At 37.8% G+C, this 13,608-nt stretch overlaps 2 protein-coding genes across 2 annotated transcripts; one reads left to right on the forward strand and one right to left on the reverse strand.

Annotated features, from left to right (window-relative positions):
• Positions 1-4: 4 nt before the first annotated feature.
• Positions 5-5,052, reverse strand: ruvbl1 (RuvB-like AAA ATPase 1). The gene is made up of 11 exons (XM_066664521.1): positions 4,781-5,052; positions 3,879-3,965; positions 3,615-3,747; positions 2,667-2,818; positions 2,491-2,580; positions 1,890-2,039; positions 1,706-1,769; positions 1,394-1,592; positions 964-1,066; positions 759-850; positions 5-589 (listed from the first exon to the last, which is right to left on the reverse strand). Exons 1-11 carry the CDS (start codon positions 4,919-4,921, stop codon positions 430-432), a joined length of 1,371 nt encoding a protein of 456 aa, XP_066520618.1. The 5' UTR covers positions 4,922-5,052; the 3' UTR covers positions 5-429.
• Positions 5,053-5,295: 243 nt separating this feature from the next.
• Positions 5,296-13,348, forward strand: eefsec (eukaryotic elongation factor, selenocysteine-tRNA-specific). The gene is made up of 8 exons (XM_066664520.1): positions 5,296-5,597; positions 6,379-6,713; positions 9,384-9,591; positions 10,018-10,114; positions 10,268-10,432; positions 10,990-11,619; positions 12,487-12,643; positions 12,774-13,348. Exons 2-8 carry the CDS (start codon positions 6,398-6,400, stop codon positions 12,950-12,952), a joined length of 1,752 nt encoding a protein of 583 aa, XP_066520617.1. The 5' UTR covers positions 5,296-5,597; positions 6,379-6,397; the 3' UTR covers positions 12,953-13,348.
• Positions 13,349-13,608: the final 260 nt, after the last annotated feature.

Consider the following 13,608-nt stretch of genomic DNA (forward strand, 5'->3'; position numbering starts at 1 on the left):
ATGAACTGAGAACTGCTTTGATTACATACTCAGTTTTTTTTTTGCACTTGCCTGTTAACTGGTAATAAACATACAGTTAAGGAGTCAACATGCTAACGTCCCTATAATGGACTTAAGACCAAACTAATAGTAAAACATATAATGCATAATTAGAAAGAAGTAATAAGTTTATTTCAATTCCTTACATCACTTTTCACATTGTATAATTAACAGTTTGCAAGTCTTAAAAAAGCGAAAGACAAAATGGGTCAAACTCCAATGAAAAGGCAACATACAGTTGGAAAGAATGAGAAATATTTTTCAATGAGCAAACAAACAGCACCACACACACTGTAATATGGCCAGCTTGGCTTGTGCATTGTTTTGCTCAAACAGTTTAGTTCAATAATGAATGAATTGCCAGGCCAATAAAACACTGATGAATGGGAGTTATTTCATGAACTTGGTGTGCTGGTCCTGTAGTATCTTTGCTGAGGATTTGGCATCATAGAAGAGTTCATTTATTTCTTCCACCTGTTCTCGCTCCACTCCTTCCTTACCCTGAACTCGTGCCAGTAGACTTGCTGGAGTCAGGAGCTGCACAGCATACCTACATACACACACACACGTAATACATAATTTTACAAATATGCTTTTAAATATTTAGTGAGGACACTATAAACCTTTTATAAAAACCTAACTGGAAATGTGCCTTGGCAACAATAAGACCTCACAGGCTATTTTAATCAGCAATAAATGTGTGTAATTTTACAAGTTACCTGAGGGTTGTTTTTGTTCCAATCTCTCCCAAATGACTTAAAGCCTCCTCACTAATGTTGATGCTTTCTATCTGAGCTCGAATTTTTATAATCTGCAAAGACAGTCATAGAAATTAGCACACAACCATAGACAGTAATATATCTGTTTTTGTCATTTTCTAAACATTATTTATAAATATGTGTCCCCCCCCCCCCCAAACGTCACCTGTTTCATTTCTTGGGGTGTGTACAGCATGGTTCTGATGATCATGACTCGATCCAGTAAGTCGAGTGGTATTCCATGAGGAGAGCTAATGTCTTCTGTCCCCCTGATAAAGGCAACAATCAAAACATATCATTAGCTTATTAATGAACAGCTCAATCATACTCAACTGTAGCCATCCTTTCAAATTCACTACCTACATGTTTATCTGCTTCACATATTCAAGAAAGTAATTTACAATATTTGATACTTAAATATTGCCACACTAAAACATTTTGCCTTCTGGACTCTCATAAGTAAATGTACAACATCATATATTCACTAAGAATAAGTCGTAAGGGTAAATCAAACACAAAATCTTCTCCATATCTCCACAATTTCTTCTCCCGTGTGTGTATATTTATAAAATGTTTTAGAATTAAATGAGGCATACCTAATGAGGCAGTTTCCTCGGTTGGATGCGAACACTACAATGGGTGCAATGGAACTCTCTAGAGCTCGGTGCAGATATGTGAAACACTCGATATCCAGCATGTGAACTTCATCAATGAACAGGACGCCAGGCACCAGCTCTGCCACACCTTGATCAATGTATCTGTTCACCACTTTATTAATCTCCCCTCGCAGCTTATCTTCAAATGCACAGACACAAAAACTTAGCATGAATGAAAGCAGCTTGTGTTTACATATGGATATGATCAAATAAAAGAAGTTACGCAACATGCGTGTTTTGCTCTTTTCCTACCTGTGATCTCAGTCTTCTTGGGTTTCATTAGCTGACCCATCATAGAAAGTATGTCCTGTCCTCCCTGACACACAAAGCAAAGAGTGTTATATGTACTTACCAATCTGACTTTGATGCTTTTGAAATTTATATGGTTTACATTTTGCACATGTGTGTGTCAGTGATGACATGTGCGTGTGTATACCTGGGGTCGTGCATTAGCTACATCCAAGTCATGTAGCGTGACATCTTGTATAATCTCTTTCTTCTTGTGCACATCTCCTTTGGGCAAAGGCACATACTCTTCTGCCTCCAAATCAAATTCTGTCGCAAATGTGTCACAACGCCCTTGCCTCTGTGAATCAATTGCACAGAATGACCAAAGTTGTGTAAGATCATGTGAGTGCCATACATTTAAAAACTAACATTATATAATAACAGAAGATTTGCCTTTTCAAATAAAATAATAAATACATAAATAAATACATAAATAAAAAGCCACAAAGAGATTATAATAATACATAACCATCTTTCGCCCATTTCAGCTTTCCCTTAGTCAAAATCAGGTCACCTCCTTTTAAGGAGGCAAATTTGGAAAGTTAGTACTGTTTAAAGTGAGAAGCCCATTCTTGGAAACTCATGGAAATATGCCAATGTGTATGGAAAGCATGAGAGGGCTGTCAACAGCAAGAAATAGTCTTGTCTTTAATCCTTTGCCAGATATCCACCTCACCTGCACTGACTAAAGAATACATCAACACACCAAACCCGTGACGGTGCAAAAGATCAATAGTTTGTGTCCTTACCTTCACTGCCCCACTGTTGGCTTCAATGTAGATGACATCACCAACCTCCACCTTCTCCTTCTGCAGACTCTCATAGATACTGGGGTCAAGCTATGTCAGAGAAAAACACAAACCTCCATTTTTCCAACTTTCACAAATAAAAAAAATTAAAGTTTATTTTGTTTGTTTGTTTTTACCTTCAGCTGCTTCGTACCCTTCCCTGTCTTCAGGCCAATAATGACATGACTAACAGTTTTTCCATAGCCGCCCATTGGATTCTCTGTCTCACATGGAGTCAACTCAGTCACTTCACCTTCATACACCTCTTTAGTCTCCTTAATACGCAGACCTACACACACAATGCATTGATAAAAAATTGTAAGTAACCTTAGATAAAACAATAGATAAACACTGATAAAATAGAGAAAGAGAGGCTACATCTACCTGAAATAATATCACAGAACATTTACAAGAGGACAGAAATATAGGAGTAAAAATAAAATTGTATAATAGCAAAAGAGCCCATCACCAAACATTTACTTTTTTTTTTTTTTAGAGTAAAAATTCAACATTGGTTTGATAAATGATCTACACATCTGCTGACAATCTTAAAGCAATTGCCGACCAATACCAAGACAATTCAGATAAAAATCATAGTCATAACATTTGTAATTGCATCAACAGCCAACCAATGTTAAAGCAATGTTAACCTTATGAAACACCCTGTGTTGATAACACTCTGCATTATACAGTAGCCACTTACACGTTGCCTGTTAATATCAGTTGACTGTGTGTGTGTGCGCACATGTGTATGCCACATGCCAAAGCAAAGGGCGAATGATGGGGCATGCTGACAGCAGTATAATGGACCCTTTCTGTTCTCAAAATATCTCTCTCCTTTGAGAGCTGAATTTCGTACAGACTTATTTCTTACTCTTTTTCTTTATTTCTGACAGGATACATCAACAGAAAATCACAGAGATATATAATCAAATATCATTCATCAGTTTGCATGCCAACGATTCATCACCAATTAATAAAGACATTTATTATAGGGTTCTATGCCTACAGGGCCTAGAACCCAAATTAGTTGGTTTTGAGTAGTTTTATCTTATCCAGTCATATGAGTGAATGTGGGAACTCACCAATAGCTCTTCTGAAGTTCTCCATCAGTACCTCTGTCTTCTTGATCTCTGAGGAGTACACTTCACTGCCCACCATAGGACAGAATGGCACCTTGTTACCCAGCTCTTGTGCCATGGCTAATGCTAGAGCTGTCTGTTAGGCATAAACAGATAATTAATACACAATCACTAAATCCCACTCAACAGCAGCCCATAATTTACTACAACATTTAGGCAAAATATTGCACATTGCTGTACACAAGCAAACACCGTTAGGCTAGATACCTTTCCAGTTCCAGGGGGTCCTGCTAATAAAACAGCTCTGCCAGCCATCTTTTTGGAACGAATCAACTCAACAATAATGCCACATGCCTAAAAAAAAGAGCAAAAAACATTTTTAGGAATACTTATTTAGATAAAGTAGCTTACCAATTATCATTAACTACCTACAAACACTTGAAACTACACTCTTTAAAGAGTAAAGGTTTAAAAGCAAATGTTACTATTAAATAAAATGTATTGCTAAAAGTGATATTAAGCAATAAGTTAAAACCAAATTTAAGCAATAACTAAATATGTAGCCCATGTCAACAATAACTTCGAGAAGACATGAATGATGCACAGAGAAACTTCCTGTCATTTTATTTACAAAAACATGGGTCTCGGTGTCTGCCAAAAAATTATAACAATTTGTGAGTCAGATATATTTGTCGGTAACATATTTCACCACTTTAAGTCTACTAATTGTGTGTAAAATACTACCAGCGCCGTTCTCATTACAGGTTACAGACTGCTGTGATTGGCTGAGAGACGCGTCAATCATAGCTTAGCAAACGGTCCGAGTGATGGGTTACACTATGCAACGATTCACATAAACCAACTCTGAAAAACCTCATTTACAGAAGAGCTGTGTAAAAAAATTAATGGACGTCCGCTTTTAAATAACATGTTACTCATATCGTTGCAGTGTTTTAACTGGACTTCATCCAATACGTTCAAAACAAAAGTACAAAATGTAAGGGTGATGTATGGACCCATGAGGCATTGCTCGCTAGCTTTAGATACAGAAGGCTTAATTACATTTCTCGTGGTCATGAATGTGCTCTATAATTCGTTAATTTGTCGGACTGGTTAAAGAGAGCTGCTATTAATGGTCTCGTCAGTTTATTTAGCTTTAGTTTAGTTACCTCTCTGGCGGTCTCTTGGCCCACCAGGCCGGACGCGCTCTGTTTAGCATTGCCCGCTTCGTCTAATCCGAGGCCTTTCACATGACTGTGAGAGGCAATGCGCTGCGTCTTCGTGGTGCTTTTCACCTCCTCAATCTTCATGGCGCTCTTTTATAGTTTTTTTTTAAAAAAAACTCAAGTATCTCCCTTCTGCTTCACGAAGATCCGTTTACTTTCGCCGTTGAAATCGGCGCGACTCCAAACACGGGGACCGCGTTTCCATGCGGGTTACCTAGGAGACTCAGGGAAGTTACGCCTACACCGAACCGCTCTAGTGGCTCAATCCCAAACGGCTTTACTGTCTAGAGAGTGCAATTCTTCAGACAAGACACTGTAATTTTACCTCCAAGTAATGCACGGTATTGTTAGACAGTGAGTCTTATAGCTCGATATAACGGGTCAAATTCGTCATATAGTGCACTGTGTGGATGTAGAGCCGTTATTTCATAGCCTACATAGTGCACTAGGGAGGGAACAAGGAGCCATTTATGATACAGCATTGGCTGTAGGTGCTCGTTCATTGGAAAACACGGGTGTCTGTCAGACGTTCACGTCTTTCTTACACGCCTCTGTTCCGCTTGTGTACGAGTTTGAGGAACCGTACAGAAACAGGCGAATATATTTCACTCGATATTAACTTAAGTGAGGCAAAATAGTCTTTCACAACCAACTAAAAATACGCTTTTTCTATTCATTGATACGATAATAATTAGCGTAGCTTTAGCATAACTTCACATTGGATTATTTTCTGTATCTGAAAAACCTTGTCATCCCTCAGGTATGTGCCAAAAATTTACTTATTCGATTTATGTTTAACGGGTTTTCTATTATTATTTTGGTGCATGGTTTAGGGGATTTAATCCCATATTAAACTTGTCCTTAGAATCTAATTTAGCAGGTGGCAACAATTTTGACATCTCAGGAAGTGCCTATGTCAGATCGTGTCCTTTAGAGTAGATCAGACTTTGCTGAGGAGGTTTTTTTGCATAAACAAGTGCTGGTCATAAAATTAGAATATCATGGAAAAAGTTGATTTATTTCAGTAATTCCATTCAAAAGGTATATATCTGTATATTATACTCATTCATTACACACAGACTGATATATTTCAAGTGTTTATTTCTTTTAATTTGATGATTATAGCTGACAGCTAATGAAAACCCCAAATTTCCTAAATAATATTCTAATTGTCTGAGATACTAAATTCAGTATCTCAGACAATTAGAATATTACTTAAGACCAATACAAAAAATGTAGGATTTTCATTAGTTGTCAGTTATAATCATCAAATTAAAAGAAATAAACACTTGAAATATATCAGTCTGTGTGTAATGAATGAGTATAATATACAAGTTTCACGTTTTGAATGTAATTACTGAAAAAAAAAATTTCATGATATTCTAATTTTATGACCAGCACTTCTAAGTGAAGTTTTCTACAAAACATTAAATTAGCTGTTACAGCTGAAAGTGCAGCGCCAGTATTAGATCAAAGTCCATGTGTTCTCTCTCTCTCTCTCTCTCTCTCTCTCTCTCTCTCTCTCTCTCTCTCTCTCTCAGTGCTCTGTAAAACACACGCATGGCGGATTCCAGCACTGCTGTTGGGAACAATGGCTCCAAGACCCTTAATTTTAATGTGGGAGTCCTGGGTCATGTTGACAGCGGGAAGACTTCCCTGTCTAGGGCTCTGAGCAGCACCGCATCTACCGCCGCTTTCGACAAGAACCCGCAATCCAGAGAGAGAGGGATCACCCTGGACCTGGGCTTCAGTGCCTTTACTGTGCCTTTACCAGAGCACCTCAGAGACAGTTGCGGGGAGAAGACGTACAACAGCCTGCAATTCACTCTGGTGGACTGTCCGGGACATGCCTCTCTCATCCGCACCATCATCGGTGGTAAGTCTGTGTGTATGTGTGTGTTGTGTTTATTTCTGCTTTAGTGTGTCTATAGGAATTTACTGGTAGTAGGGCTTAATATTAAGAGAAAAATTAAATTAACTCTTGTGCTTTGTTTGCCCCCCTCCCCCTGTTCTTTAATGATCAGGACTACCACACAGCAGGTATGATTTGTGTGGTGGATCATTCTAAGTGACACAGACATGTTGGTGGTTCTACTATAGAGTATTGTGCTGGTATGAGTTGATAAGTTTTAAAATCTCTCAGTGTCAGTAATGGACTGAGAATAAAATAAAAAATATCCAGCCAACAGCATCCCTTGGGTTGCGTCCTGTGTCCACCGATGAAGGACTAGAGGACGACCAACACAAACTTTGCAGCAGGAGATGAACTACTGTCTCTGACTTTAAGGTGGACAGACGAAGTAGCTGTGTCTAACTGAGTGGACAGTGAATGGACACTGTTTAAAAACTCCAGCAGCACTGCTGTGCCTGATCCACTTTTACCAGTGCAACACACATTAACACACCATAGCCACTGCAAAGACCACACTGTGGTGGTCTTTGAGGCATTATACAAGGTCCCCAAGGCCCCCCCCAGTTTAATAAAACTTATATTTGCATGTGCATTGAGGCGCTCTTATTCCATCCATCTAACAAGATTTGAAATATTGGTCCAATCTAAGCATTGGTCTGATGACAATAGGTTTGTTTCTGAACAATTACCTACAGATATCTGCAGATGTGATTCCAATGTCATTATTCATCTCACATATCTGTGAAGAAAAGGAGAGCACAGACTAGTTGTGGAAATATACTGTAAATATGTTTTATGTAGGTGGAGAACAGGGCAGGTGAATGGGGTGCTGTGTTGTGTTAATGCGGTTGTTGGTGATGTATAATATAAAGTTCACATGGAACTGGTGGCACAGAATATGCATTAACAGTGACAGTAGGGCTAGGTACAGCCTTAGTCACTCGGGCAGCCAGTGTGGATTTATGGTTAAGAGGGCTGTAAGGTTGTTTGGAGGAGGATGGGATGCCAGACTTCACTGTTGAGCCTTCCGTAGATGTCATGAACTTAACTCAGTGAGTCAATGATGAGGGGTGGTGCTTACCTGATGAGCCCTGTGAAATGCTAACAAAGCAGTGGCTGAGTTGGGCATGCATGGGCTGGGCCCAATGAGTAACCTTACGTGTTAGGTGTAGCTGGTCGCTGATCGGATCATAAACTGCCACAGCAGCACTCTTGGGTTGGTGAAGAATTTAAATGCTCAATGATAGATTATAACAGGGATGTTGTGGTTTAAGGTAGGAAGAGGGTGGGGTGAATGTTTTTTCCTAATCAGGCTGTGTTTCTTAGCTACTTCAACGTGTTCACTCTCTTGGTTCAGTGTAAGATTCTGCACTTCCATTTATGATCAGAAGGTGGAAGTACTGCCTACAAGAAGCATTTGCTGTAAGATTTTTTTTTTTAAGAATACTGAGGATATCAGCAGTGTTTATTTTAGGACTTTGTTGGAAATTTTGATCTAACTATTTAAAACACTGTTGACTGCTTGCAGTCAGAAACATGCAAGTCACACAGCAGGGTATGTGTACAAGTCTACATAAAATCAGTGATAATTACTTCTAAAATTAGACTTTTCTACTGTAGTTCCTCCGCATAGATCAGACCATTAAACAGAGGTCTTTAAGACTACTAGGCATTTTTCAAAAGCAAACCAGATGGAAACATTCTACAATGGTGTTAATAAGTTTTGCTAAACTGTTGTAGCTAAATAAAAATATAATTTATTCAAAGTATAAAATAAGATGCAATATGTGAAATTTTATTTAGAAGTATGTAGATTAGTGTTTTTTTTTAAACACACAATAAAATATTAGATAATCACAATGTTTTACACTGATTGTTTTTGTGAACAGCAGTATTAATGTTTAGATGTTTAATCACACAGCCCTGTGTCCAGGTTCACACAGATTAACCTGGTTTCTGAGATCTTGTGGTTGCAGAGGGGAAAGAGGGTGTGCTCAAAGGGAAGCAGTATTTTCTGAGGTCTTCCACAACTAGTACAGTATATATTTGGAGAAAGAAAGCAATGGAAATAGGGGGAAGAGAAAGGAGAAGGTTAAGACCACTTACAAGGATGTAGCATGTGTTTGGGATGTGCACATGGTTAATTATTTTAAGGTTCCCAATAAACGTCCTGCCTTGTCCCCTGGGGAACACACTTAAATCTAGTGCCATAAAAAAAAGGGAAGAAAAATTTAAGAGTGCTCTTGTACATGAATATGATGCTTTATATTAAATTTTTTCTTGATTCTTTTTTTTTGTGCATGGGTGAAAGATTTAACCCCACTTGGGATCTGTGACCAGAACCAAATTTAGCAAGTGGAAATATTTTTTTTTTTTGCATCTCAAGAAGTGCATCAGACAGACGGCATAAATTAATATAAATCAAACCTCTCTAAGGAGGTACTTGTTACAGTTTTTTTGTTTGCATATATTTCTAAGTTAAACTGCACTTGAGAAGGGGGGTCTGCAGTTTTCTTTAACTTTGCTTTTGAAAACCATTGAAAGTGCAGTGTCAGTGTTTGATCAAAGGAATTGAATCTCAGGAACAGATTCATATTTTAATATCCAGTGTGGTTTCTCTGTGCGTGTTTTTAGGTGCTCAGATCATTGATCTGATGCTGTTAGTAGTGGATGTGGTGAAGGGTATGCAAACTCAGACGGCAGAGTGTCTCCTGATTGGTCAGCTCACCTGCTCCCGCATGATTGTAATCCTCAATAAAACTGACCTGCTCCCTAGAGACAAGAAACAGAGTGTTATCGATAAGATGACAAAGAGGATGCATAAAACTTTGGAGAACACAAGGTGAGCATGCAGTCCTACAATTCTTTGCAAGTTATAATCGTTTATTAAATTTCCAGTCAAAACTGTTATTAAACATAAGGCATTGATATTTCAGCAGATTTTTCCAAGGATAAACCACTTGCATCACACAAGGGAATAGGAAGACAAAAGAAAATAACCAAAGAAACATTTAAAACAATACACTTTTACTTAAGATATAAACAATCCACAGGTGTTTTTGTGTGTTATTCCAAGGATGTTAAGACATCAAGCGGTCAATAAGAAACAGAAGAAAATATTCAAATAAATCAAATGTTGAATAAATAATAAAAGTTTTAGTTTGTTTTTCTGACAGAATATTGTGATTTAATTGTTAAATGTTACACATAAAAATTTCATTTTTAAATATTTTCATGCTCATGTACATTTTTTTTTCCATTTTGTTAGGTTTAAAGGTTGCCCTGTCATTGCTGTGGCAGCAAAGCCAGGGGGACCAGATGCTCCAGACACAGAGGAAGCTCAGGGAATTACTGAGCTTATAGAGGTACATTTGTTTTGGTATAACCAGTCTGCATTTTTCTTGTAAGCATCCAATTAAACCCCACTTTACTCAGGGTTACTCAGATTTTTATAACTTTTTCCTATCTATTGTGGTCTATTTATGAATGTGTTTTGCTTGCTGTGGGTGTGTGTTTAGTTGCTAAAAGCTCAGGCTTTCCTGCCTCATCGGGATCCCTCTGGGTCTCTACTCATGGCTGTAGACCACTGTTTCTCCATCCGTGGCCAAGGAACAGTCATTACAGGCACCATTCTGCAGGGGTCGCTGCGTGTCAATGACACCTTAGAGATACCTGCACTTAAGGTACACATGCACTCCAAAACCTTACACATGAAAGCACTTTGCTAGATAATACATTATTATTATTATTATTATTTTCACCATTTTAATTATGTAATATTTGCAGTAATTATTATTTATCCCTTACATTGTGGAAATTAATAAGATTTTTTCTAACCATTTACCCATATTTTTCATCACTAACGTAATAGTTATATTTGCTGACATTTTACATTTTAAGTGCTGGTGGTGGCAGATAGTTAGAAATTTTTTTAATGTTCTGTCAGATCACACAAAATACTAAGAAATACAGTGCAGGAAACCAAACATGCAATAACACCACTGTAGTGATTTAAGGGGTACAGGGATTTTTTGGGCTTTGTGTGAGTATGTATTATTTATGTTCGTTGTTATAAAACTGAATGTCAACTGAAATTTGCGTTTATCCACTTTTTTCTAAATAGCTATATATTCCAGTTTGCATATTTAGTTAAATAATAAATGACAAAACAAAATGACACAAAAACAAATGGCATAACATTTGCAGTACATTATTAAGCCTTCTCTGCTGTGATTTGTAGGTAACCCGGAAGGTGAAGTCCGTGCAGATGTTCCATAAGCCAGTCCCTAGTGCAATGCAGGGGGACCGGGTCGGTGTTTGTGTGACTCAGTTTGACCCAAAACTTCTGGAGCGAGGTGTGGTGTGTACACCCGGCTCACTACCAACTCTTCATGCTGCCATTATTTCTGTCTGGAAGATTGATTACTACAAAGGTGCACTGAGCAGTCGTTCCAAATTCCACATTACTGTTGGACATGAAACAGTCATGGCTCGAGTATCATTTTTCAGCAGAGCCCCCGGTTGTTCCCCACCTGGAGCCTCAGACGAAAGATTATCAGAACAGAGCTCTGACTCTTTTTCATTTGACTGGGAGTTTCAGCACCAGGAGGAATTCATGAGTGGTCAGGGAGAAGCTGAAAGTCAGGAGCCACAGCAGTGGGCCCTATTGGAGTTTGAGCGTCCAGTCACATGTCCTCAACGCTGTTTGGTGATTGGCTCACGACTGGACACTGATATACACACAAATACTTGTAGGCTTTCATTTCATGGAAAGCTGCTGGAGGGCTTTGAGGACAAAAACTTCATAGAGACTGCACTACCGAGGCTAAAGATCAGTAAAGACAAGCATAAGGAAGGAGCAGTGGAACGGGTAACAAACATAAACACTTATTGCTACTATGGCTATGGCAGTAGCTCACTACCATACACACTTTCAAGTATTACATACTGCAACCTGATCCAGCTTACATGATTATTCTGCCAGATTGTTTTGATTCAAAATGCTTAATGAAAAAATGAAGATTTACAATAATAGTGTTAAGAAGAAATGGTCACAATGTCTACAATGTAAATATAGGCATTTAATGTACTATCCAAAATAAACCTACACTATAGTTGTCTTATTTATGAAAAAATAAATACTCTGCCAGTTTGTTTTTTTTAATATGGTTTAAACAAAATCTGAAAAGAATTATAAAACATGACATTGATGTGAGCATTGTACGTGTCACCATTTTGTGTAGTAGCCTTCTGTAAGCTAACTTTTAGGAGCATACCTTCAGTGGGGTATGTCACCATTGCTATTTGTTTACAGCTACATTGCTGAAATTTTGAAAAATTGGTCAAATTTGAATTTGAGAGGAATGGCTCAGTGAAGAACAGTTTTCTGCTCATCTCCAAAGTGTGCCTGTTCTGCACTGGAGTTTTTACAGCTCACGCAGATGGAACCTCACAGCTAAATCTGCATTGTACAAACAGCATGCCTAAATCACATTCTTTAAAATGTGTTGAGGTGTTTAGTAATTTCAATCGTGTCTGTGCTTTCTGACAGTACAAAACCAAATTGTCAAATTATTTAGGTGTAATTTTATTTGAAAATAGTGAAAAATAAATGTCAAAGCCAAATTTGTCTACTCCTAATGTAATATATCCATGGTTAGACTAAAGTTCACATGTTTTCATGCATACATTGTCTCAGATTCTACCAGCTGATTAACTACTCCTCTTCTTTCCTAAGGTGACAGATGACTACACTGTGATTGGCAAAAATCTGTTTAAGAAAGAGACCAACCTTCAGCTGTTTGTGGGGTTGAAGGTCACGCTTTCTTCAGGAGAAACTGGAATCATTGAAGGGGGCTTTGGACAGAGTGGAAAATTCAAAATTAGAATACCAGGTACACAACATACTAACAAAATACTGTGCTGGAACAAGTGTCCATTTATAGCTATAATAATGTACTTCATATTTTATCAGTACATGCAAAATACTTCTCTCTCTCTCACTCTTAATCTTAATCTTCCCAGATGGATTGAAAGCAGAAACAAAGCAACTGCTTTCTTCCTCCAAGAAAAAAGGAAAAGGTGGGGCCAAAACAGAGCCAAACAAAGAGGAAGAAGCCAAGACGGACTCTCAGCCCATCATCGTTCACTTGAATTTCAAAAGATATATTTTTGACCCCCATAAAAAGATGGTGCAATCCTGACTCTGATAACACTAATTGTACTGGAAGAGACCACTTGAGAGGGGCATGTAGGAGAGCTGGAATGAGTTCTGACTGGTCAGAGGAGATAATGAATATGTATATGTGAGGGTGTCAGGAGTTCTCTGTGGGAGATTGCATTCTATCATTTTGAAATCTTACTGGAATAAAATACTATGGAAGACACTGGATAAAAACAGTACTTAAATATTTACTTATGCCTCTTTACAGTCTTAAATTCACAGAATTAGGGAAAAGAATCAAATGCACTTATCGCTTCTTCTTGCTGTTTGGATTTAGTCCTTTTGCATTTTGCATTTTTCAGTTATGAGACAGTTCCTAGTTATTTTAATAGTTAACTGAGTTAAGTTTGAGTTAATTGAATAGCATAGGGTTCTGCATATGTGATTTAATGTTAAAGCATTTTATTCATTAAATTTCACATAGTTAATAAATATAATCAAAAATTATGTACAAATATCTTATATGTGACTGAATGCTTGTTTCTACCACTGTTTATCACTATACAGTGACTTACGTTTATTTTTATAGATAACGTTATTTCATACAGTAACATGAAGCAATGTAGGAATATATTCAGTGGAGTGATATTGCCTGAGCCAGTGGAGGATTAGGTAGCTTTCCCAAGCACATACATA

The sequence above is a fragment of the Hoplias malabaricus genome, chromosome 3 (assembly GCF_029633855.1).
Source record: "Hoplias malabaricus isolate fHopMal1 chromosome 3, fHopMal1.hap1, whole genome shotgun sequence".
Lineage (NCBI taxonomy): Eukaryota > Metazoa > Chordata > Actinopteri > Characiformes > Erythrinidae > Hoplias > Hoplias malabaricus.